Source organism: Pseudogymnoascus destructans, assembly GCF_001641265.1.
Source record: "Pseudogymnoascus destructans isolate 20631-21 unplaced genomic scaffold scaffold_54, whole genome shotgun sequence".
NCBI lineage: Eukaryota > Fungi > Ascomycota > Leotiomycetes > Thelebolales > Thelebolaceae > Pseudogymnoascus > Pseudogymnoascus destructans.
This window is the reverse complement of record NW_020167571.1, coordinates 1-24,392: the sequence shown is the minus strand read 5'-3', so window position 1 is coordinate 24,392 and position 24,392 is coordinate 1. Positions and strand designations below refer to the sequence as shown.

The 24,392-nt window shown below is 28.1% G+C and overlaps 1 protein-coding gene and 17 non-coding genes across 18 annotated transcripts; all 18 read right to left on the bottom strand.

Moving 5' to 3' along the window:
• Nucleotides 1-922: 922 nt before the first annotated feature.
• Nucleotides 923-1,010, bottom strand: VC83_09475 (the record flags this gene model as incomplete). Its single annotated transcript has 1 exon — nucleotides 923-1,010. It is a non-coding gene; the product is annotated as a tRNA-OTHER (tRNA).
• A 41-nt stretch (nucleotides 1,011-1,051) lies between these two features.
• Nucleotides 1,052-1,124, bottom strand: VC83_09474 (the record flags this gene model as incomplete). The annotated part of the gene is made up of 1 exon: nucleotides 1,052-1,124. It is a non-coding gene; the product is annotated as a tRNA-Ile (tRNA).
• A 24-nt stretch (nucleotides 1,125-1,148) lies between these two features.
• VC83_09473 lies at nucleotides 1,149-1,221 on the bottom strand (the record flags this gene model as incomplete). The annotated part of the gene is made up of 1 exon: nucleotides 1,149-1,221. It is a non-coding gene; the product is annotated as a tRNA-Sec (tRNA).
• A 185-nt stretch (nucleotides 1,222-1,406) lies between these two features.
• On the bottom strand, nucleotides 1,407-1,480 carry VC83_09472 (the record flags this gene model as incomplete). Its single annotated transcript has 1 exon — nucleotides 1,407-1,480. It is a non-coding gene; the product is annotated as a tRNA-Asp (tRNA).
• An 89-nt stretch (nucleotides 1,481-1,569) lies between these two features.
• On the bottom strand, nucleotides 1,570-1,643 carry VC83_09471 (the record flags this gene model as incomplete). Its single annotated transcript has 1 exon — nucleotides 1,570-1,643. It is a non-coding gene; the product is annotated as a tRNA-Lys (tRNA).
• A 1,069-nt stretch (nucleotides 1,644-2,712) lies between these two features.
• On the bottom strand, nucleotides 2,713-2,786 carry VC83_09470 (the record flags this gene model as incomplete). Its single annotated transcript has 1 exon — nucleotides 2,713-2,786. It is a non-coding gene; the product is annotated as a tRNA-Val (tRNA).
• A 295-nt stretch (nucleotides 2,787-3,081) lies between these two features.
• On the bottom strand, nucleotides 3,082-3,155 carry VC83_09469 (the record flags this gene model as incomplete). Its single annotated transcript has 1 exon — nucleotides 3,082-3,155. It is a non-coding gene; the product is annotated as a tRNA-Val (tRNA).
• A 677-nt stretch (nucleotides 3,156-3,832) lies between these two features.
• VC83_09468 lies at nucleotides 3,833-3,905 on the bottom strand (the record flags this gene model as incomplete). Its single annotated transcript has 1 exon — nucleotides 3,833-3,905. It is a non-coding gene; the product is annotated as a tRNA-His (tRNA).
• Nucleotides 3,906-5,572: 1,667 nt separating this feature from the next.
• VC83_09467 lies at nucleotides 5,573-5,644 on the bottom strand (the record flags this gene model as incomplete). The annotated part of the gene is made up of 1 exon: nucleotides 5,573-5,644. It is a non-coding gene; the product is annotated as a tRNA-Arg (tRNA).
• A 3,623-nt stretch (nucleotides 5,645-9,267) lies between these two features.
• Nucleotides 9,268-11,044, bottom strand: NAD5 (NADH:ubiquinone dehydrogenase subunit 5). The gene has a single exon (XM_024473100.1). The coding sequence runs from the start codon at nucleotides 10,399-10,401 to the stop codon at nucleotides 9,358-9,360; it is 1,044 nt and encodes a 347-aa protein (XP_024328868.1). The 5' UTR covers nucleotides 10,402-11,044; the 3' UTR covers nucleotides 9,268-9,357.
• Nucleotides 11,045-23,164: 12,120 nt separating this feature from the next.
• VC83_09466 lies at nucleotides 23,165-23,238 on the bottom strand (the record flags this gene model as incomplete). Its single annotated transcript has 1 exon — nucleotides 23,165-23,238. It is a non-coding gene; the product is annotated as a tRNA-His (tRNA).
• Nucleotides 23,239-23,256: 18 nt separating this feature from the next.
• On the bottom strand, nucleotides 23,257-23,330 carry VC83_09465 (the record flags this gene model as incomplete). Its single annotated transcript has 1 exon — nucleotides 23,257-23,330. It is a non-coding gene; the product is annotated as a tRNA-OTHER (tRNA).
• A 188-nt stretch (nucleotides 23,331-23,518) lies between these two features.
• VC83_09464 lies at nucleotides 23,519-23,592 on the bottom strand (the record flags this gene model as incomplete). The annotated part of the gene is made up of 1 exon: nucleotides 23,519-23,592. It is a non-coding gene; the product is annotated as a tRNA-Phe (tRNA).
• An 18-nt stretch (nucleotides 23,593-23,610) lies between these two features.
• Nucleotides 23,611-23,683, bottom strand: VC83_09463 (the record flags this gene model as incomplete). The annotated part of the gene is made up of 1 exon: nucleotides 23,611-23,683. It is a non-coding gene; the product is annotated as a tRNA-Ala (tRNA).
• Nucleotides 23,684-23,765: 82 nt separating this feature from the next.
• Nucleotides 23,766-23,849, bottom strand: VC83_09462 (the record flags this gene model as incomplete). The annotated part of the gene is made up of 1 exon: nucleotides 23,766-23,849. It is a non-coding gene; the product is annotated as a tRNA-OTHER (tRNA).
• A 9-nt stretch (nucleotides 23,850-23,858) lies between these two features.
• VC83_09461 lies at nucleotides 23,859-23,932 on the bottom strand (the record flags this gene model as incomplete). Its single annotated transcript has 1 exon — nucleotides 23,859-23,932. It is a non-coding gene; the product is annotated as a tRNA-OTHER (tRNA).
• Nucleotides 23,933-24,059: 127 nt separating this feature from the next.
• On the bottom strand, nucleotides 24,060-24,133 carry VC83_09460 (the record flags this gene model as incomplete). Its single annotated transcript has 1 exon — nucleotides 24,060-24,133. It is a non-coding gene; the product is annotated as a tRNA-Glu (tRNA).
• A 130-nt stretch (nucleotides 24,134-24,263) lies between these two features.
• VC83_09459 lies at nucleotides 24,264-24,335 on the bottom strand (the record flags this gene model as incomplete). Its single annotated transcript has 1 exon — nucleotides 24,264-24,335. It is a non-coding gene; the product is annotated as a tRNA-Thr (tRNA).
• Between the last annotated feature and the right edge of the window lie 57 nt (nucleotides 24,336-24,392).

Genomic DNA, 24,392 nt, shown 5'->3' with positions numbered 1-24,392 from the left:
TAAATATGTTATCTATTAAAGTTGCCTGAGATCACAGTTCTGTACCTGCTATGATGTAACTTAAATTACCTACTTCTATAGGTTTCGCAGAAAACCAGCTATCCTGGTCAGTTTTTGTCTTTCACTAACTTACCACAGTTCATCGGATATCTATACAACGATAACCCGTTCGGGCTTTTTATAACCCTGACTATGGTAAGATCACCAGGCTTCGGGTCTAATTTTAGATACTAATTCATTATTTCATAATTGGTTTATCTAGGCATTGCTGCTCGCATCTAACATTAACTTACTGACCCATTATGCAAAAGGTACGCTCTCACTATGTATTTAAACTTTGCTTGAGCTGCTTATAAAACTACTAATTCAAACCTTTCCTTCACAGAACTATACGCTGTCGCTTATATATTATATTTAGCCTTAGAGGAAGGTTCCCCTTAACATTCAAACAGGTTTATAGCCCGTTCTACTTATTTAAAGTATTAATAGAGATTTAGTTATCCTTTATCTCCTTTTAATACTCTAGGCTCTTCTACTTTAATTCACACTAATTGTAGAATCTCGTTTGATTTCTTTTCCTAAAGCTACTAAGATGTTTCAATTCACTTCGTTTATTACTGAATTTATCTAAGAGTTCATGTGTTAAGTATTTTTACACAATTTAAAATATTACTCTCTTTAATATATAGCAAGGTATTCCTAATAGTTTCTTTATATACTTGCTTATACTACAATTTATAGTATATAAACATTAAATCTATATCCATTACATTATATTACTAATACCAATTTAGTACATGTAGTACTAAATTACGTATTTTCGGGTTATTATGGTTCGAACATAACAATTCCTCAACCCAAATGAGACGCCTAACCAACCTGGCTCTAACCCGTTTATAATAATGTATTATTGCTAATAATACAGAGAATATCCGATTTGAACGGATGTGATTTATAAAAACCAAATAAATCTCAAGTTTACCGCCTTAAACCGCTCGGCCAATTCTCTTTTACTATGTTTACAACATATAATTTATATAGTATTATACTATGATTCTTTCAAGACTTGAACTTGAATAACATCCTTATCAAAAACGCACTTTACCAATTAAGTTAAAGAACCTTATGCTAAACTAATATATGTTTTACAAGAGTACTCAGACTTGAACTGAGAACATGAAATCTGAAGCTTCTTGTTTTGCCTATTAAACTATGCTCTTTTATTAAAACCTTAACGAAAAGTATAGCTTTTTATTAACGGAAAAGAGATGAATTGAACATCCAGGTGTTAATACACAATATTTAGCAAATATCTCGCCTTACCAATGGCAACTTTTCCTTTCTATGATAACATAATAAAAAGACTTTTTTATGCTAACAATAAAAAACATATTTCAGTATATATGCGGGCCAGACCGGATTCGAACCGACATCTACTTTCGTGACAAGAAAGTCCTTTACCAATTAAGTGACTAACCCTTGTTTATTTTGCGGCTAGCCGAAGTCGAATCGACATAAAACGTTTGGAAGACGTCGGGTTTACCATTAACTTATAGCCGCTTATTCTTTTAAGACCTATGGGATTTGAACCCATATAATAGTGATTAAAAGGCACATGCTTTACCAATTAAGCCAAAGTCTCTAAAGATATATAATATTATTTATCTTTTATTAGTTTACTAATACTTATATAGTTATATTTATGACCCTCAATAGTATATAGATACGAATAAGAAAAGTCATACTACATCTACAAAATGTCAATACAATATACTTGACTCTAAACCTAAATGATGGTTATCTGTAGCATGGTAAGCTAATACACGTCATAAACCTACAGCTATAAAAGCTGTTCCTATCATTACGTGTATCCCATGGAAACCTGTCCCAAAATAAAAACATGATCCGTAGGCTCCATCACTTATAGTAAATGAAGAGACTGTGTACTCTACACCTTGAAAACCTGTAAAGATTAAGGCTAATAAAACTGTAGCTACTATACCGTATAAGGTTCCACTTCTGTTTCCTTGTATTAAAGAATGATGAGCATATGTAACTGTTACACCACTAGACAATAATATAATAGTATTAAGCAAAGGCAATTCAAAAGGATTTATAGCTTCTATACCCATAGGTGGTCATTGAGCACCTAATTCTACAGTAGGTGATAAAGCACTATGAAAGAAGGCTCAAAAGATAGCTAAGAAAAATAATGCTTCTGAAACAATAAATAGAGCAACACCCATGTTTAACCCTTTTTGTACTGCTAATGTATGATTACCTAAATATGTACCCTCACTTATAACATCACGTCATCAAAAGGACATAGAAGAAACAACAGCTATAAAAGAACAAGCTAAATAGAATCCTGCGTTACTAAATCCGTGCATAGTTAAGACACCGCTGGTAGTTAAATTAAATAAGGCAATACATGTGTAAATAGGTCAAGGTGAAGGAGAAACTAAATGAAACGGATGTGCTTGAAACTGACTTCTGTTAAGGTTTGTCATCTTTTTATTTTTCTTTACTTGTCTGGAACAAACTTAATTTTCCTTTTTCACTATTTGTGTATTAATCAGATACATTTTTATTTTTCGTGTTAAATATTGATATAACATTCATATTTAGAAGAACTAATACCTAAAAAAAAAAAGATACGTATATATACATGGTTTAAGGAGACGTTCAATTTATTGTAGATACTACTCTATTTAAAGGATAAGTGATTTGAACATTTAACCTACCATGTGTAAAACGGTTGCTCTACCAATTGAGCTAATCCCTCTAGGGTTAATATATATATATTAACCTATAAATTGTCCGGTCTTTATATTTAGATTAATATATATTACAGACCTTTAATTAACTCATCTATTATGAATTAAGTTTTCTCTGTAGTATAAATAGAATCGGGTAATAATTAGCTTCATATTTTTAATTTTATTTAGAATCTGATACATATGTAGGTATTGATATAGACTTACATTTATTCTTCTAGATAAAAAAAAAGAAATTTACAAAAGGAAGTATAAAAGACAGACTAATGTATTAAATATTAATAACTTTATAATAAACTCCTTTTAAGGGATAAATGATTCGAACATTCAACCTACCGTGTGTAAAACGGTTGCTCTACCAATTGAGCTAATCCCTCTAGGATTAATTTATATATATATATTAACCTATATTTATGTTAATACTTTATGTACCACCAGCAGCAGTTATTTCACTTACTCTCCTCAAAACCACAGATTTAAATTACTCCGCTACTCCATGATTGTGCACATTTATAGCTATATGCCACATAATACGAATTCTACCCGTTTCAGGGTCAGCTTCAAGAATAGCTAATTCCGAAAAATATCGACTGTTAAGCATAACACGATAGTCTGCGATAAGTACATCTAAATTAACATTACCACATATAACACCATGAGCTACAGCATCTACGTCACAAATTCTACTTAGAGGTATAATTATATTACCATTCTTATATAAATAACCGTTAGGAACATTATATACTCTAAACACCTAGTTTCTTTAATTATACTATTTCATGCAATAAGCCCTCAAGATTGCTTACTTAAGATAAGAGACTCACACAAAGATAAATCAGGTAATTTAATTAAATAGGGTGCTACTGCTACTAAATAATCTAAACCACTATTGGTAAAATTTTCCAGAAATGTTCTTAACAATTCGAATATCTTTTGTTTAATTTAATTTTTATATATTATTCTACACTTTTGACTAAGATACATAGATATATATATTAGATAATTAGAATTATATTGTGTACGTACTTTAAGTACATTGAGTAAACCTAGTGCGAAAGTGAGTACAAGATTCGAACTTGTGTCCTTATGTCCATAACACAAAACTCTACCCTTTGAGCTAACCCATCTATAATTNCATTCAGAGCCATCATCAAACTCAAATATATTCTATAATTGTATTAATAATTAATTAGTTAATTAAATATTAATACTACTAATGTGTATTTAACATTACAATAATTTAAGATCATCCCCGACAGAGCCTGGATTATAACCAGTTGTATTAATAACTTAATAATCTGATTCAGATTTTTAAGATATTACATTTAATGAAAATTGCACATGATATACACTTTGTATTTATACAAATAAATCCTCTATTAAATTTAAATAATTCTTGTAGACTATATGTATAAATCTAAGAAAATCTAAAAATAAATAGATATACAATTAAGCCAGTTTCTGTTTAATAATTAGTCTGTCTTAACTTTTAACTGTAGGCTTGTATTTTAACATAATACTACGTAATAAACAAGATAGACTTGCTTAAATGTATTTCATATACAAAATTTTGTATATTAAAAAATTTTTCTGTACTATACCAAAAACTTTAGCTTTAACACTTTATACCTGTATAAGTTTAATAAACACTGGACTTTAACAAATCTATATGCAAATTTTATATTAATATAAGATTTATTCTTAATATACCTATTGATCTTAACCATACCTATGGTTAAACATACGTATAAATACCTATCTAAAATTTAAAATAAAAAATCTAATCATAAAATTACAAAATTTTCATTTAGTTTATATATATATATATATATATATATATATTATAAAATTTATAATATAATATGTCTTACACTTAATGTAAATCTAATCCATCTTTAATGTAACTACTTGTTAATACCACAAACACTTGAGCTTGTATAAAAGCAATACCCAATTCAAGACCACAGAAAGCAATTATAAACGCTAAAGGCATTAAACCTAAAAAGAAGAATATAAATCCTGAAGTCATGATATTATAAGTAAATCCAGCTAAGATATGTAATAACATATGACCACTTAAGATATTAGCAGCTAATCTAAGCCCTAATGATACAGCTCTAGCTAAATAAGAAATAAATTCAATTAAAACTAATAAAGGTAATAAACCTAAAGGACAACCAGCTGGTACTAATAAAGAAAAGAACTCTAACCCGTGTTTTTGGAATCCTAATATAGTTGCACCTAAAACTATAGTAAAACTAAGTCCAAAAGTTAATACAAAATGACTAGTAGATGCAAAGCTATATGGAACTAAACCTATTAAATTATTAATTAAAATAAATACAAATAAGGCATATATAAAAGGGAAATATAATTGACCTTTTACAGAGTTTATTTGATTTGTAACAATACTATGTATTGTTGCATATAATGTTTCTTGACTAATTGATCAGCTATTACTTATAATTTTATTATAATTAGTAGCTAAAACACTACCACTTAAAATTATAAAAGTAGATATTAATAAATATAATCCTATATTTGTAATAGATATGTTAATATCTCCCAATATAGGGGCTTCCATACTTAGAAGGTTTCTTATTTCAAACTGATCAAGGGGACTAGCAATTTCTCTCAATATGTTTGAATGTGTCATTATTTTTATTATCTCCTTATTTTTATTGTCTTTTTTTTTCGCATACTTAAAAGGATTTATATTATACCCTTTAAGTATATAAGGATTTAAATTCCTTTTCTAGTTTAACATAGTTTAAATAAACTAATTATAAACCTTAATTCTTATCTAAGATTCGAACTTAGATCTAGATATTAGAAGTATCCTGCTCTACCATTGAGCTAATAAGAGTATGGTTTACTTAAAGTTATATTAAAAAAACTAAAGTAAAGGAATATTACTTGGTATTATATCAAAGCTATATAATATACAAGGAACTAAAACGACAAAAGCAATAACTATAGGTAATAAAATTATTCAACAAAATGTCATTAATTGATCAAAACGTATTCTAGGGAAAGAAGCTCTAGCCCATATAAATACAAAAGTCATGATACAAGTTTTTAATCCTAAACTTAGACCATAATATAATCCTTCAGTTAAAGGGTTATAGTAATATTCAGGACCTAACACTTTATAATGTAAAGTTTCTTCTACATAGTAATCAAAATCTATAAACTGGAATAAACCAAATATAGAAAAAGGTAAAATATCGTATAAATATCCACCTAAAAACAATATACTAGTTAAAACACAAATTAGAACAATACTAGAGTATTCGGCTAAAAAGAAAAATACAAATATAACTGCAGCGTGCTCTGTCATAAATCCACTAACTAGTTCAGATTCAGCTTCAGCTAAATCAAAAGGGGCTCTATTAGTTTCTGCTATAGATCCTATTAAGAAGATTATAAATATGGGGAACAAAGGTATTATAAATCAAACGGCTCTTTGAGCTTCTACATTTACTGTAAGATTTAAACTACCTGTTAACATAATTACTAAAAGAATAGCTGAACTTAATATTAGTTCATAACTTATTAATTGAGCTGTACTTCTAAGTGAACCTAAAAAGGCATATTTACTATTTGCACTTCATCCTGCTAATAATATACCATATGTAGCTAAAGATGAAACAGCTAACATATATAATATACCTAAATTAAGATCACTTATAGCTAAACCAGGTCCATATGGTACTACAGCATAACCTAGCAGTGCAAATATTAAAGTTATAATTGGACCAAGGAAAAATAACACAAAATTAGCTTGTGTAGGTGATACATATTCTTTTAACAATAGTTTTAAGGCATCCGCGAATGCTTGTAATAAACCATAGTAACCCACTGTATTCGGCCCTAATCTTCTTTGCATGCTAGCTAATCCTTTTCTTTCGGCTACTGTTAAATAAGCTACAGTTAATAACACAGGCACAGTAACTAATAGCACTTCTACTATAGATATTAAGGTGGGTAAGTATATCATTTTTTTTTTTTTTATAAAAACTTTTATTACTAATAATTCATATTAATACCTAATACAATATAATGCAATAAAATTTATTTAGATATATTAGAAAGTAAAAATAAATTTAAATTTAAATTTAAATCAAATTTTGATTTAAATTAAATTCTATTCCATATTATTACCAGAACAAATATAACAATACAATAATAAAAATAAATATTTATTTAACTTAACAGTAAAAGCTCAGATAATTTATAAATACATATACAAACATTATCAATATAAAATTTATATGCATAAGTATACCATTAAAGCAAATAAAACACGAACTTTAAAGAAGATGGTACCAAAAATAGTATATGAAAAAGTAGATCTCTAATTGTAAGATTTCTAGCTACACCTAAGATAAATGCACCTAATATTACTCCAATAATTAGTATATACTATAATTCCTGTAGTGACTAAATATTTTTATAAAAATTTTGCGACTTATTATATTTTTATTTTAATTAGCTTTTAATTATAGAGATATGGAAGAATCGAACCCCTTATTATAGATCTGCAATCCAAATGCAAAACCATTTGCAACATATCTCTACGTAAAAACGTATAAAAATATCTCTACATACTTATATATCTTTAAGATCAAAGTTTAACCTGTAATATGACAATGTTTGAAATAATATATTACTAATACACATGTAACTCTTAAGATATAAGTGCTAGTCTTTTAAATAACATTAAAAAAATCTATAATTATTTATATGTACATACTTTTTTTTTTGTGTGTATAACTAAGCCTTATGCGATTTAGTTATACTTAATTCCACTAATGTATTTTCTAATAAACTAACTAGAGGTACTATTATTAAAAAGTGAGCAAAATAAATAACAGTACTTATTTGTCCAAATTCAATAAATGGAGATTCCACATGTTTAGCACCTAATACCAATAATATTAAGAAATTAGCTATAAACATATAAAAAGCTATTTTACTTAAAGGTCTGAATTGTATACCTCTAGATCTACTTAAATCTGTGTAAGGCATAGCTAATAATATAAAAATAGCACCAAACATAGCAATAACACCTAATAATTTATTAGGAATAGATCTTAATATAGCATAGAAAGGTAATAAGTATCATTCAGGAACTATAGCAGGAGGAGTTTGCATAGGATTTGCTACAACATAGTTATCACTATCTCCTAAAACATTAGGCATAAAGAATACAAATACACTTAATACAATTATAAAGATAAATATAGTTATTAAATCTTTAAATAAAAAATAAGGAGCAAAAGCTAATCTATCAAAATTACCTGAAACACCTAATGGATTACCAGATCCAGCACTGTCATGAAGAGCAATTAAGTGCATTAGAGCTAATGCAGCTAAAACAAAAGGTAAAACAAAATGTAAAGCAAAAAATCTATTTAAAGTAGCGTTATTAACAGAAAAACCACCTCAAATAAATTCAACTATATCTTGTCCAACTCAAGGAATCGCACTCATAAGGTTTGTAATAACAGTCGCACCTCACAATGACATTTGGCCGTATGGTAAAACATAACCTAAGAATCCTGTAGCCATCATTAACACAAAAATAATTACACCTAATGTTCAAACTAATGTTCTAGGTGCTCTGTAAGACCCGTAATATAAACCTCTTCCTATGTGTAAATACACTAAAAAAAAGAAGGCTGAAGCTGTATTACTGTGTAAGTAACGTATTAATCAACCATTATTAACATCACGCATGATATGTTCTACTGAATTGAAAGCTTCTAATACACTAGGGTTGTAGTGCATTGCTAATGTAACTCCTGTTACTATTTGTACTATTAAACAAACGGCTAATAGAGAACCAAAGTTTCACAGATAGCTAATATTACTAGGTTGTGGTGAATCTATTAAATATGAATTAACCAATTTTAACAAAGGATGATTTTTAAAAATTCTCATTTTATATACAGATAACATTAAATACTTATTTTTTAGAAATATAGATAACTTCTTATGTTAGTCCTTAACTAAAAACTAGGACTAGCTAAGTTAAATAACTAGGTAAGTACCGTCTTACCCTATTTTAATTCTCTAATGGTTTAGTTTAAACAATATAATATTTAAGGATGTAAAGTTTTTACAATTAAATTAATTTGTGAAACTAAAACTTATACAAATTATTTTAACTATATAAAGTGTGGAAGAGTCGAACTTCCTTAATACATATAAATAATAAAAGCAGAACCATCTGCAACACGTGTATAACTTAAAGTACAACAGTGTCCATTAGTATTATATACTATATGGATACTATATATTTAATAATTATATATAAAGATAATATATAGGGTAGATATATTTCATCTTGATTAACACCACACATAATGTGGTAATTATTATAAGTATAGTTAACATTAAGACCTATAATAAGAGAGCGAAAAAAAGATTTACACTTTTAACTGCTGATAGTTAATCAGCAATGTTATTATTACACCACTTCGCATTAGTTTTATTAAGAAAATAAAATTTTAAAAACTTTTTTCTAATAATACTTAATAATAAAAACCTTAAGTTAAATGTATTAAATTAAACATTAACTTTTTATTGTACTAAATAAAGGTAAGAGAATTAATATAAGTAAACTAGAATCAAACATAGATAAATAGGGAATTAATATATAAAATATAAATCCTATTAAGATGTATAAAGCATAACTAGTAATAACACCTGTATCTAAACTAGATATTTTTTTACTTAAATTTACTAATCCTTTTTCTAAACCATAAGGTCCCAATAGTTCTACACTACCTCTATCTAAAACTTTTGTAGTTTGACCTCCTAATTTTAATACAAACCCTGTTATATATTTATTATATAAAAGTTCAATTAAAAAACGTTGGTTAAAGAAGCTAAAAATATTATAACCTAGTCTAGTTAATTTAAAATTAATTAAACTTAATGGTAAAAATTCAGATAAAATAATAGCTAAAAAACTAAGAGAAATAGTAAATATTAGAGGTAATAATTTAAATAAAACAGGTACAGCAAATTCTGTGTCTAGCATAGTTTCATGCATAGGATGTATAAATAAACTATTATCCATAAAAAATCCTGAACCTAAACCTATAAAAAGGTCTTTAGCTATATAACCAAAGAATATAGAAAATATGGCTAATATAATTAAAGGTAGACTCATAAAGATATCTCCTTCATGTGCGTGTTTATAACTAGTTAAAGGCCCATTCGGGTTAGTTAAGAAAGTTAAATATAAAACTTTAACCGAGTATAAAGTAGTAAACATTGCCCCTATAGTAGCAATAAAGTAAACAACTGTACTACTAAAATAGAATTGCCCATATGCAGATTCTAAAATAAAATCTTTACTATAAAACCCTGTCATAAAAGGGAATGCAACTAAACTAAGACTAGCTATCAGCATAACAGAATAAGTTAAAGGCAAGAATGCTCTTAATCCTCCGTATTTTCTAAAATCCTGGTTATCAGATACAGCGTGAATTACAGCTCCCGCACCTAAAAATAACAGTGCTTTATAGAAAGCATGATTAACTAAATGAAATAAAGCAAGATTGTATGAAGATAAACCTACTGCAATAACCATCATACCTAATTGACTCATAGTACTGTATGCAATAACTTTTTTAATATCTTGTTGGAATAGCCCAATAAGACTACTAAAAACAGTAGTTATTGCACCTAATCATAAACATAAAATTAAAACAGTTGAACTATATTCTATTAAAGGACTTGTACGCATAAGTAAATATACACCAGCTGTAACCATTGTAGCAGCGTGTATTAAAGCACTAACTGGTGTAGGCCCTTCCATAGCCATAGGTAATCACACATGTAACCCTATTTGAGAACTTTTAGCCATAGCTCCTATTAATAAACATACTCCTATAATTGTAACAATATTTTCATTAACAAAAGGAGCTAATGAGAAAACAGTGCTATAATCTATATTACCAAAAGATCATAATATAGCAAACATACCTATCATAAAAAAGGCATCCCCAACTCTATTAGTTAATAAAGCAGAGATAGAGCTTTGATTTGCTGCTATTCTAGTAAACCAGAAACTAACTAACAGATATGAGCAAATACCTACACCCTCTCACCCTACAAACATTAATAAAAAATTATTAGCTGTAACTAGTATTACCATCATAAATGTAAATAAACTAAGATAGCTAAAAAATCTTTGATTGTGTGGGTCATGGCTCATGTACCCTATAGAGTATACGTGCACTAAAGAAGAAAAATTAAAACAGGTATTAACATAGACACAGTTAAACTATCAAACTGAAAACCTCATAACACATTTAGTGATTCACTATCTATTCATCTGAAAAGATTTATAGATACAGGTATGTTATTTAATCCTACTTCAAAAAAGGCAACTGTTGCTAATAATGTTTTAAAATTACACATAAAGATGTTATTAACTGCGCCCCACTAACTCCAACTTTTCTACCAAAAAGCCCCGCAACTATTGACCCTAACAAAGGTAAAGTTATTATTGCTAAATACATTATTTATACTCTATAGCTATACTTCCTCTTAATCTGTAAAAAGCTACTAGTATACCCAAACCTATCGCAGATTCTGCACCCGCTATTGCTATTATATATATAGCATAAGTTTGGCCTAATATATCATCAAAGCTAAGTGAACTTACCAATATTAAAAATGTAATAGATAGAAGCATTATCTCTATAGAAATAAGCATTAATATTATATTTTTTCTATTTAAAACGAAACCTAAAATCCCGATTAAAAAGAGTACTAGGGTTAAATTCATTATATATTATTTATATTTAAATTATTGTTTTTAGTTTATTGTAACTAATATAGTTAAGGATGAAATACTTGAGACTATTATTATACTAATATAACCCCATAAACAATTTAATTTTCAGGGTTTAACATAAGCTAATGCTTATGTTAACCTTTATATCATAGAATTATTTTATAATTTACTTATAAAAACACGGCTTAAGAATAGACGCACAAACCTTGGTAATATATATTTAGAAAATACATATATCATTGTTACTAATATAACAAATGCAAAAGTTACTTGATTAATAAAATAAAAAGGAACTAACTGTGGCATGGTATTTATGGAATTTGATAGATGTATAGATAAGTAAAGACTTACTCACATCAGAACTTTTTGTAAAAGGTTTACGTGGAAAACATTGATGCAAAATAACCATTAAAAATAATTTTAATGTTTATAAGACCCATTCAATGCTTTAAATTTGGCTATTTCATTAATAAATTGGGATATATATTTTAACAACCCTAACGCCGTTAATGTTAGTTATAAAACAATGCTTTTAAACTGAAAGATATAGATACCCGGTTAAAGTGTCAATATATGATACATCAAGAAGCTTGTTAGATTAATCAAAATAAACTTAAATTAAATTTTAATTTAGTCATTTTTTATTATTCTTGATATCCTCTATTCTAAATATTATAATAGGCTTTTTATATGCTTTCCTTATTTCTTCTTCTACATAATCAAATACAGTTTTAGTATGATTTCTTACCATAGTAAGATGATTATGTGTTCAATTTCTAGGATCATCTGGTCGTCTATATCTTCTACCAAAATCTACCGATATTTCAAGTAAAGCTTCTAGCATACCAAGATGATATCTTAAAGAAAAATAATCTCTATAATTGGAGTTTACGTGTGGAATTATATATAAATCAGACTTTTTATATAATGTTCTTCTTTATAATATAATCCCATACAACCCTGAAAATATTTTCCCCCGGATGCTATAGTATTAACAGAATACTACCCCTTTAGTTAATCTATTAGCAGCACGTTTCTTGTTGATAAACAACTAAAACTTCTCTGAGTATATTTAAATAATAGCCGTATATCTTTATAATCATAATTTCCCATTTTTTAAAATTTTTGACATTTCAGATAAAAGACCTTCTTTATAATTCAAAAAGAAGAAGGAACACATCGTAATCTTTATTAGGGTCCTTAAATTAATACCTAATTTATCCAATATTATATATGCAGGTCTATCTTTAAGTTTAATCGGTCATACTGACGGCTCTACTAAAATTGCAGATTCTGCATATTTTTGGGTATTAACAAACTGCTATTTTCATGTATAACTAGACATTTATCTCTATTATTAGCCCTACTATCAGGTAATTACTACTTCTATCTAAATCTCCTTCGCTAAGGCTCTCTACGTTCATTTTTAGCTGACGTTAAAATTGAAAGTCAATTTATAGCAGGAGCTATAGTTAAAGCTGAAGAAGTTGAAGCTTCTGGTACTTGTGTACCAAAAGTTGAAGAAGTTGAAGAATTAAAGCTGAAGAAGTTGAAGCTTCTGGTACTTGTTATATACTTATACCTAAACTTGACTCTATAGTATGCCTCCGCTTCTACCTTCATATGGAGCTATAACTACCTGTAGCTTTTTTCTCCTTTTGGGTTATTTGACCTAGGTCATCTTCAGGTTCAAAGTACATAGAATTTTTATTGGAAGAACAATAATTTACAGAAAAAAAATAGGTAATAATATTTCCTATTATCTATAAAATTAATCTTATAAAGTACAAACAAAGAAATACAATAATTCATCTTATAGCTTTTGTATGTAATATTCTTTTTCGCAAAACTTGAAGAAAAATCTACATTAAACTAAAAGGATTGTATTTTATTATAATACTGTTTAATACACCACATATATATGTAATAGGTAATCAAGAGAGAATGCCAAAAAAGCATAATAAAAAAAATCCTTATACTCTATACCCAATGTAGAACATGTGGTAAATCTTATGGTCGTTGTTAATAAAAACATAAAGATAAATATTAACCCAGTAGTTAAAGGATTATTAGCTATATTTTTTAATTTTAAAATAATATTTCTTTATAGTTAATTTTTGAATAATTATGCTTGGTTTCCTATTGACTTGTATATAAATCGCATAGTAACTAAAAGGATATAGTTAAACCTAAAATAATAATAAGAGTAGAATAGTTCGCATTAATAAGAAAAATACATATCATTACATTCTTTTAGTAAACTTTCCCATATATCTTTTAGATTAGATAATATTGAATTAAATACACGTAATATTAAATTAAAATATTTAACATATAAATATTAATTAGCTTAGTTAAACAAATTATAACTAACCATCTGAAGCAAATACCTGAAGAGATACCTGAATAGTATCTATGTATAGGATTAGATATTTTACTTGTAAAGGTAATGACACAAATGCATGAGGTTTAGGTGGCTAGTTAATGCTCACTCTAAACTATTATAACTTCTATTAATAATGTTTGTAAAGAATCGCTATAGAATTGAGTGTTAATCAAGGATATCTGCTTGTAGCTTTTCCTTCAACTAATTGTATATATATAATGTATAAGAAAAGTCAAGTAGCTACTACACTTATATAGACCCAAAACTACTTATTAAATTTCAACCTGCGAAAGCATCAGGGTAATCACCAATTCTTCTAGCATACCTTGTAAACCTAAGAAATGTTGAGGGAAGAATGTAACATTAACACCAATAAACATAATTCAGAAGTGTACTTTACCTAAAAATTGGCTGTAATCTAATCCTAGTATTTTAGGTATTCAGAAGTATCAAGCACTAAATAATGCAAATACAGCACCCATACTTAAAACATAATGGAAATGAGCTACAACATAGTAAGTGTCATGGAAAGCGATATCAAGAGAAGCATTAGCTAAACAACTCCACTTAATCCACCTATTGTAAACATAAATACGAAACCTAAAGCAAATAACATTGAAGTGTTAATTGTAAAGATCCTCCGTAACATGTAGCTAATCAACTAAATATTTTAATACCAGTTGGAACAGCAATAATTAATGTAGCAGCTGTAAAGTAGCTCTAGTATCAACGTCTAATCCTACAGTATACATGTGGTGACTTCAAACAACAAAACCTAAAACTCCAATAGACATCATCGCATATACCATACCTAAATACCCAAATACACTCTTGTTAGAGCTAGCAGATATAGTAGTACTAACAACACCAAAACCAGTATAATTAATATATAAACTCAGGGTGACCGAAGAATCAGAAAAGATGTTGTATAGTATAGGATCACCACCACCAGCAGCTTCAAAAAATGATGTATTAAAATTTCTATCAGTTAAAACCATTGTAATTGCACCGGCAAGAACAGGTAATGATAATAATAATAATACAGCTGTAACAACTACAGCTCATCCAAATAAAGCTAATTTATGTAATCTTATACCTGGACTTCTCATATTTAATATAGTAGTTATAAAGTTAATTGCACCTAATAAACTACTTATACCAGATAAGTGTAAAGCAAATATAGCTAAATCAACACTAGTCCACTGTGACTTTGTATACCACTTAATGGTGGATACAGTGTTCAACCTGTACCTGCTCCGTTTCTATACCGCTAGCAAAAAGGAATAATATTAAACTAGGTGGTAATAATCAGAAACTTATATTATTTAATCTAGGGAATGCCATATCAGGACCCCTACTAAAAGTGGCAATAAAAATTACCAAATCCTCCTATCATAGCTGGCATACGATTTTAACCCGCTAATTTTCATTAACGGCCGGACTATATCTTTACCTTTAAATATAATATTTAATAAGGTATTTCGCGTGTAGTCTCTGAGGATCCTACTACTTAAAGGTGTTTAATGCTTAAAAAGCCCCTCTAGATTGGTTTCCTGCTGATTGCCTAATCTCTTAAAATGTAACTGTATTATACCGCTTTTCAAAAAGAAGTCTGTATTACTAGTTCTAAGAGCTCTAAAGGTATTCCAGCATATAGCGAAAAGAAAGTAAAGCATTTCTGCCTTACCCGGCCATGCCTTTTTTTTTATAGAATACTATAAATTTTTATGTTAAATGTCCAAATTTTGATAAGTAAATCTTCATTTACCTCTATAATAACCAGACTTAATTCCTTTTAAGTAATCTCTATCACTTGACGATCGCCTTTAAGATGATTGGCCAAACTATTAACGAATAAAACTCTAAGTTTTTACTTGCATCGTATTTAAACTCTGCAAGTATAGCTTTAGCTGCTGGATGTTTAATTTTATATAAATCCGTTATTTACAACTAAAGTTTTATTTCCTCTAAAGTTAGTTGGTTAATATATTCAATTTCAAGTAAATCACCTGATAAAAAGAAGTGATCTAGATATAAAGTACCTAAGTCTAAACAATCATTTAAAGTTTTATGATGAATATTATTGAACTATACATATGTTGTTTTGACTCAAATATATATAATAGATTTAGGGTTTTTGAATCATATATGTAGATAGGAGTACCTCTCTCTTACGTAGTTTATTACGTATCTCCTCAGACACTGGTTCATGATAACCAGGACTAGCAGCAACTAAATCTACGTTAAGATAGGGTTCAAAGTATCAATAAATTCTTGTTCTAAGGCTACTACTTGATCTAAAGTAGATTCAACGTCCAAAATATATATAGTCAATCTTATATTACTAAAACCGTGTTTGTTTAAGTATCTGAGAACTCTCCCCGCTTTAGTTTTAAGTATTGAAGGCATAAAATAAGAACTTATACGGTTGTACAAGTTAATAGAATGACCTACATAAATATTTTTTAGATCTAGAGTTTCCCATACATAAACACCTTTTGTTTTTTAGTTACTTTAAGGATTATATCTCTGTTATTATAAGGGTCTTCTACTAATATTTTAACATATTTATTTTAGATTTGAAATCTTTATTATCTTTATTGTTATTATCGTTACCCACTTTTATATCATAATCTTCAGCAATCTTGATCGTGCTGTATCTATGATAAAGCAAGATTGGGGATAGATTTAATTTTCATTTAACATATTTGCATTATTTTTGACCATGAAGAAAATCATAAGGATGGCGTGTGCTGTTATTATACTGTTATATAATTGATTATCTGCTATATATTGAACACCAGGTCCACTTAATTCTAATCTAATTAAGACTGAAAAAGCTGTACCTAATAATCCTGAAATAAAGCGAATATTAAATATAATGTTCCAATATCTTTAGCATTAGATGATAAAAATCATCTCTCTGTTCAAAGTGATATGCTAGATTTTAATATACTATTGTTGTTTTTAGTAACAATATTATTGTAATTAATTATACTTTCATTATAAGAAGTAAAATGGGAAGTAACCGATCGTAAAATAGACAGATTAGAAATCTAAGACTCTATTCTTTGATTTGATACACTTTATCATAAGAAATAGGAAGGTATATTATTTAAAAACAGATTATAACCAGTGTAATCTCTGGTTTATTTTGCGGCTAGCCGAAGTCGAATCGACATAAAACGTTGGAAGACGTCGGTTTACCATTAACTTATAGCCGCTTATACACATACTATATAAATAATATGTGTATTTATCAAAAGATAGCCATATAATATAATAAATTAACCTTTATTAACTTTTATCAATTACTAATATAAGATTAGCAAAAGATAATTAATATTATATGTATTAATAATTATTGATCTTCTAATCAAGATAAGAATTTTTCTATGCTAACTGATTCTATAACTATAGGCATAGAGCTATGTAAAATTCCACATATTTCTGAACATTGTCCGTAGAATGTACCTTCTCTATTTATAAGTACAGATACTTGATTTAATCTACCTGGATATGCATCACATTTAATACCTAAAGCCGGGCAAGCAAAAGAATGTATAACATCAGCAGCTGTAACAATAAATCTAACATGTGTTAATTCTGGAAGTATAACTCTATTATCCACTTCTAACATTCTTAAACCTCCTTCAGCTAAGTCAGATTCTGGTACTAAATATGAATCGAATTCTATAAAGTCCCCGTCATCTGTTAAAAAATCAGGGTACTGGTAACTTCAGTATCATTGGTGACCTTCTGCTAATACAGACATAGCTGGATCACTTACTTCATCCATTAAATATAATAATTTAAAAGAAGGGAAAGCTATAAGTATCAGTATTAAAGCAGGAGTAATAGTTCATATTAATTCTATTAATGTACCATGATTTAGGTATTTGTGTGATATAGGGGATTTTTCATGAATATAAGTTCTAATTACAGACAACATTATTCACCCTACAGCGAATAATACTATAACTAAATAAACATAATATTATCATGTAATTCTACTAATCCTTCCATTTGTGGAGTAGCAGTATCTTGGAAGTATAAACCTCAAGGACTAGGTGCGTCACAATAATTAAAAAAGCTATTTTTAATATAATAAATCATTTGTTCTTATTATCTTTTTTTGCTTGTATCCATAATATAATATTGTATAAGTATTAATAGTAAAAGTAATAGGTATATAAAAGGAAAAACAGATTAGAATTAAATAAAAAGAAAAAAAAAAGTAAATATAAAAATTAAGAAGCGTCACCCTTGGGTTCAGATTCTGAACCAGTCTTGACTATTTGTTACCTTTGTCTGGAGAAGAATCTGACGAGTCCGAATCAAATTTTCTCTTGTTACTTACAAGATCATCTACAGAAGGAGCAGCAGTATCACCTATAGGACTTTCATTTATAGGTGGAGTCCATGGTCTTCAATTCCCTCTTGAAAGAACATCGCTAGGAGCAGCAGACTCTTCTGCAGAAGCAGCAGACTCTTCTGCAGGAGACTCTTCTGCAGTGCAGCAATATCATCTACAGGAGCAGCAGACCTTGTTGCAGCAATATTCTCTAGCTTAGCAGTAATACTATCCAGAGAACGAGTAATATTTCTTGGAACATCTTCTGTAGCAGGAGTACCAGGAGGACCGATAGGACCTTTTGCAGACTGTGCATTTCCAGTTTCTAAATCTATAAGAAGATCCGTCACTACATCAGGCAAATCATCCAATTCCTTCTTAAGTAATCTAGCATCATAATTCAAGTATTTACTACGTTTACTTGGATCATCCTCAGTTGCCTCTATATGATCAAATATTTCAGAATAATCCTTACAAAGAGCAGCCTTACTTTTAGCAAGGGCTTTATCGTAAACATCTACTTCTTCATCCTCATAAGTCTCACGAACAATAGACGCAAGCTGAGCGTTTCACGCTAAGACTTCCTTCTCTAGTTCCCTTCTCGTACTTTCTTTCTCACTCTCAGTACTAGTATCAGGTTCAGAATCAGATTCAGAATACACATAGTCACTATCGTCTTCCGAGACTTGTTTCTCTTCCTCTCTCTCTTCCTTTTCCTCTTCCGCTGCTCTTCTGTTATTCTCAGTACTACTATCAGTATCACTATTACTATCAGTATTACTACCCACAGATTCGTTGTCTGTTGATCTTACTGAAAAGACACAGTCTAAAAATGTTTGTTTTAATTCACGTGTTTCAATTCCTAAGTAATCTACTATATCAAAATTACCCCATATGTTGTTAATTAATGTTATAATTAACCATACTATTATGTATATAGTCTTAGTTGGTAGCATAGCGATTCTACAAAAATAAAACATCTGAATTCTTTGTATCATTAATAAAAAACTAGATTTGCAAATGTAAATTATTGTAATAATCCATATTAAAAGTAATATATAAAAAAATAAAAATAACATATTAGGGGCGAAAAAAGCTATATATTAATGTTGACACTGAATAATGTAATCCGTCTAAAATTGGAGCAGGATATATACCTAAGACTACTGTAAGAAGAACTAGACTAAATAGCATGAAAAATTCTCGTACATTTAAATCTACTAAACTATATTGGTTTTTTAAAGTTAAAAAGAAGGCTCCTCCAAAAGCTATTCTATTAAACATAAAAATAGTGTAAGCAGCTGAAAAGACAACAGAAGAACTAGCCATTACACCTAATAATGGTAATTTTTCAAATACACCATATAAAGACATAAATTCCCCAACAAAATTTAAAGTAAGAGGAACACCACAATTAGCTAAACATAATATAAAGAATAATATAGAAAATATAGCATAATTTGAGCTATACCTCTATAAAATGGTATCAATCTTGTCCCAGATCTGTCATATAATACACCACCTACACATATAAATAAACCACTAGATACAAAACCATGAGCTAAACCTAAAACTATACCTCCTTCTATACCTTGTATTGTATTACTAAACACACCTATTAAATATACTGCAGCATGTGAAACAGAACTATAAGCAATTAGTTCTTTAATATCTATTGTTCTTAACGTACTAAAACTAGCATATATTATAGTGATTACCCTATAAGATATACTATATATGTATAATCTAAAGAAGCTTTAGGTAATAAAGGTAATATAAGTCTAAATATACCATATAAACTTAATTTTAACACAATACCTGCTAATAGGATACTACCACCTAAAGGTGATTCAACGTGAGCTTTAATAACCATGTGTTTAAAAAAATAGTAGGAGTTTTAATAGCAAATGCTATAAATATACCATAAAATAAGAATAATTGTGTAGAGTAATTAAAATTAGTTTTATATAAAGCATCAAAATCTGTTGTTCCCATTATAGATGACATCGTAAGTATCGATAATAATAAGAATAATGACCCAAATAATGTATATAAAAATAAATAAAAACTTGCTCTTACTTTATTACTTGATCCAAATAAACCAATTAATAAAAATAAAGGGGCAATATACTTTCAAAAAACACATAAAATAATAATATATCTAATACTAAAAATACAGCTAATAATAAGCTTTCTAATAGTAATATAATAATAACATAAGATCTTATATTTTCTTTATAGATTTCCAGTTAGAAAGTAGTGCTATAGGTACTATAATAGTAGTCAATAGCACAAAATATATAGATAGCCCATCAACACCTAAATAAAAATCATATGAACTAACTTCATGATACTCTTGTACAAATTGAAATTGATTAACACTAAAATCAAAAAGTATGAATATTAAGAATGAACATAATAAATTAACAATGGATGTTATAAACCTGTTGTTTTTATACGTTTATTATTTAAGGCAGAGGTATCATAAGACATGCAAGTGGATATTATAAATATACCTATTAAAGGTATTACTAATAAAAGAGATAATAACATATACTAGACAAAATTAAATAAAGCAGACAGAAAAGATGAAATATACCCTACCCGAATATATCTAATACAAAAAAAAACAAATTTAAACTTTTGCAGGCTTACCTACTATTTATTAATTTTAATGTAATTACTATGTAAAGTGTAAGTTTGTCTACTTTCTATTTTTAAGGCATTTTTACCTAATTCGAACGCAAAACCTAGCGTTAAGGCTAAAAAGAATACAAGCATTATAGTTAAACCATATACACCGTTAGCATATGCACTAACTACATAAGGATAAACTAAAAGTATTTCTAAATCAAATAATAAAAACAAAGGGCAAATATAAAAAAAGAAATACTAAATTGTGTTCTATTTTGTCCTAAAAAGAATGAAAACCACATTCAAATGCACTATCCTTTTCATCGTAAGGATTATGAGGAGCGAATATTAAATTTACAGCTAATAAAATGATAGCTAATAATGGTATAAATACAAAAAAAAAAGTAATACTAGACATTATGAGTTAAATAATATTAAAGCTAATATATTTGACATACTTAATGATTCTTGAGGCATAAAAATAAATAATAAGATTATTAAAGTTAAAATACTTATTGTTATAGTTAAATGGCTTGATAGTATTATGCTATCATATTTAAAGCTTAATTTTTGAACTATTCCATTCTTTTTGGTTATAGTCGCATACATGTCAACATCTGAAATATAAGGATTTACTTTATATTCAGGTTTATCGAAGAAATTCTTTTTACAATGTTTAGATAATACTGCACTTATTACACTAGTTAATATTGCAACAAGTGTTATGAAAACATATCCACTATCTAAAGCTGCGCTAATACCATCTGTTTGCAAAAAATCCTATAAGAGGAGTATACCTGCAAAAGAAAATAAAGTAATAGCTAAACTTAAAGCTAACATAGGATTATATAAAAGAAACCTTCATTTGACTAATTAATTGTATAGGTGATTATTCTTATCTAATAAAAAACTATATTTTTTATTCTCATTACTATAGCAATACAATGAATATCCATTGCTAATAACAACATGAATGCATTTAAATTACTTAAAGAGTATGCATTAAATAAAAAATGAAAGCTTGAATGACTCTATGCTGTTAATACTTAAAGCTAATAATAAAATCCTACATGACTTATAGTACTATAGGCAAACAATCTTTTTATTCTAAATTGTGTTAAACCTAATACTGAACCTATTATTAATGATAGTAAAGAACTGACTAATAAGCTAGTAGTTCAGCTAAAATTATTTATAAATAAGGAATTACTATATAGTGCACTAATTCTAAAAAGAATATAAATATAGATATTTTTGCTATTTATAGCAATAAATGTAGTAACTACAGTAGGCACAGCATCATAAACATCAGGTGATCAAAAATGAAAAGGTGCAGCACTTATTTTAAATAAAAATCCTACACATAATATAAGTAAAGACATATTTATATAATCAGGTTTATATCAAGATTGAGTATTATTGCTTATATCACAACCTAAAATCGCTTATACTAGCAATAACATATATACCATCAAGACTAGTAGTACCAGAGTTAGCATATAAAAGGGCCGAACCTAATAATATAAAACAAGAAGCTAATCCACCTAATAAAAAATAAGTAAGACCTCCACTAGTTGCTTGTTCAGAATTTCTATATATAGTACTTAATAAATATAACCCATAACTTTGTAACTCTATACTTAAAAAAATAGACACTAAATCACTTGTTGAAACTAAAAAAACAGCACCTGTTATAATAAACAATATAATTAAAGGGTATTCAATTATTTTAAATTGTTTCTCCCATTTTATTTAAAATTTTAGATTTAAAGTTAATTGTATTATAAGATAATAACTTAGAAGAGTTTTTTAAAAAAGACTTTTCTAGGATAAAAACTTGTTAATTGTAATATAGCAGCACTAACTAAAAAGATAAATAACTGAAATGTATGAGTTATGCTTGTAGCACTAAATAAACCCCCGTATAAACCTATCCCCGTATCTAAGTTTGTTAAATATAAACTATCTAAAGTAAGATAACTAGATAATAATAAAATTATTATAGTTATTCTGCTATATAGAATAGATTTGTCTCGTCTCAATGAAACGGCATTCGACATTAATAATGAAATAAGTGAAAGAATTAACATGAGCCGGGAGAGAAATTTGAATTCTCATTATTAATGCATGAAATTAATGTTCTAACCAATTAAACTATCCTGGCTGACTTATATCTTATCTTTTTTAATTTAAAGGGTCAGTACCCTGACTTGAACAGGGAACATACTGTGCCACATACAGTCGTTCTACCGATTGAACTATACCCACCTTTATCTTTTAGGTTTTATTATGCTGAAGTGATTCGAACACCCAATAATAAGCATCAAAAACCTATGACTTGCCTATTAGTCTACAGCATAGATATATAAATTTGGAGTATACTTATATATCTATGCTTTATTTTACTCCAAATATATATACTATACATAGTTTATAAGGTAAACCCGACTTGAACGGGTAAGATAAGAAAATCAAATAGTCCTAAGCTATTCATGTCTACCAATTCCATCACTACCTTTGTTAATTTAAATACACCTATATAGGAAATATGCTCGAGATAAGAGTTGAACTTACAACCTAGATCGCTTCAAGACCTCGCCCTACCAATTGAGCTTCTCGAGCTAAAATTTAGATTTAATTATGGAGACATCAGGATTCGAACCTGAGATAACGACTTGCAAAGTCGCAGTTTTACCAATTAAACTATGTCCCCTATATAGATAGTTTAAAATATAAACCTCTAAATATATTATATATAAATATTATATAAACCAAATAATATATTTAGTTAAATACTATCCGAAAAACGACTTGAACGTTCACGATATTATATCAGTAAAGCTTAAGTTTACCCTGTCTACCAATTCCAGCACTCGGACTATATAATATTAAGGCCAAAGTGACTTGAACACTCATCTAAACCGTCATGAGCAGCTTGCTTTACCAATTAAGCTATAACCTTTAAATACCGGTCTAAACCATATATACCATGTATACATCTACTAATATATATATATCTTATGCACTATAACATTTATAATATAAGATTGTAACATTTGCATAATATTAAATAAAAATGATATTATTCATTGACCTTAGAGGGACTCGAACCCTCGAATATGACAGTGAAAGTATCAAGTCTTAACCCCTCGACTATAAGGCCTTTTATGACTTAAATAATCAATTTAATACATAAAAACCGAAAGTATATACATTTTATACTCATTACCTATTATCGGTATAAGGTATATATGTTAATAGAAATACTAAAAAAACTTTTTTTTTGTTAAACCAAGCCCAGTGCAAGTATCGCACTTGCTTCAGCTGGTTACAAAACAGCTACATTACTTTTATGCTAACCAGGCTTATTAATTGGCCTTATAAAAATTTTAGGATTTTTTTTTTATATCTTAAAAAAAAAAA

Bases quoted from the DNA above. Each gene is read 5' to 3' on its own strand.
- NAD5 (XM_024473100.1), bottom strand. From the start codon at position 10,401: ATGAGTCAATTAGGTATGATGGTTATTGCAGTAGGTTTATCTTCATAC.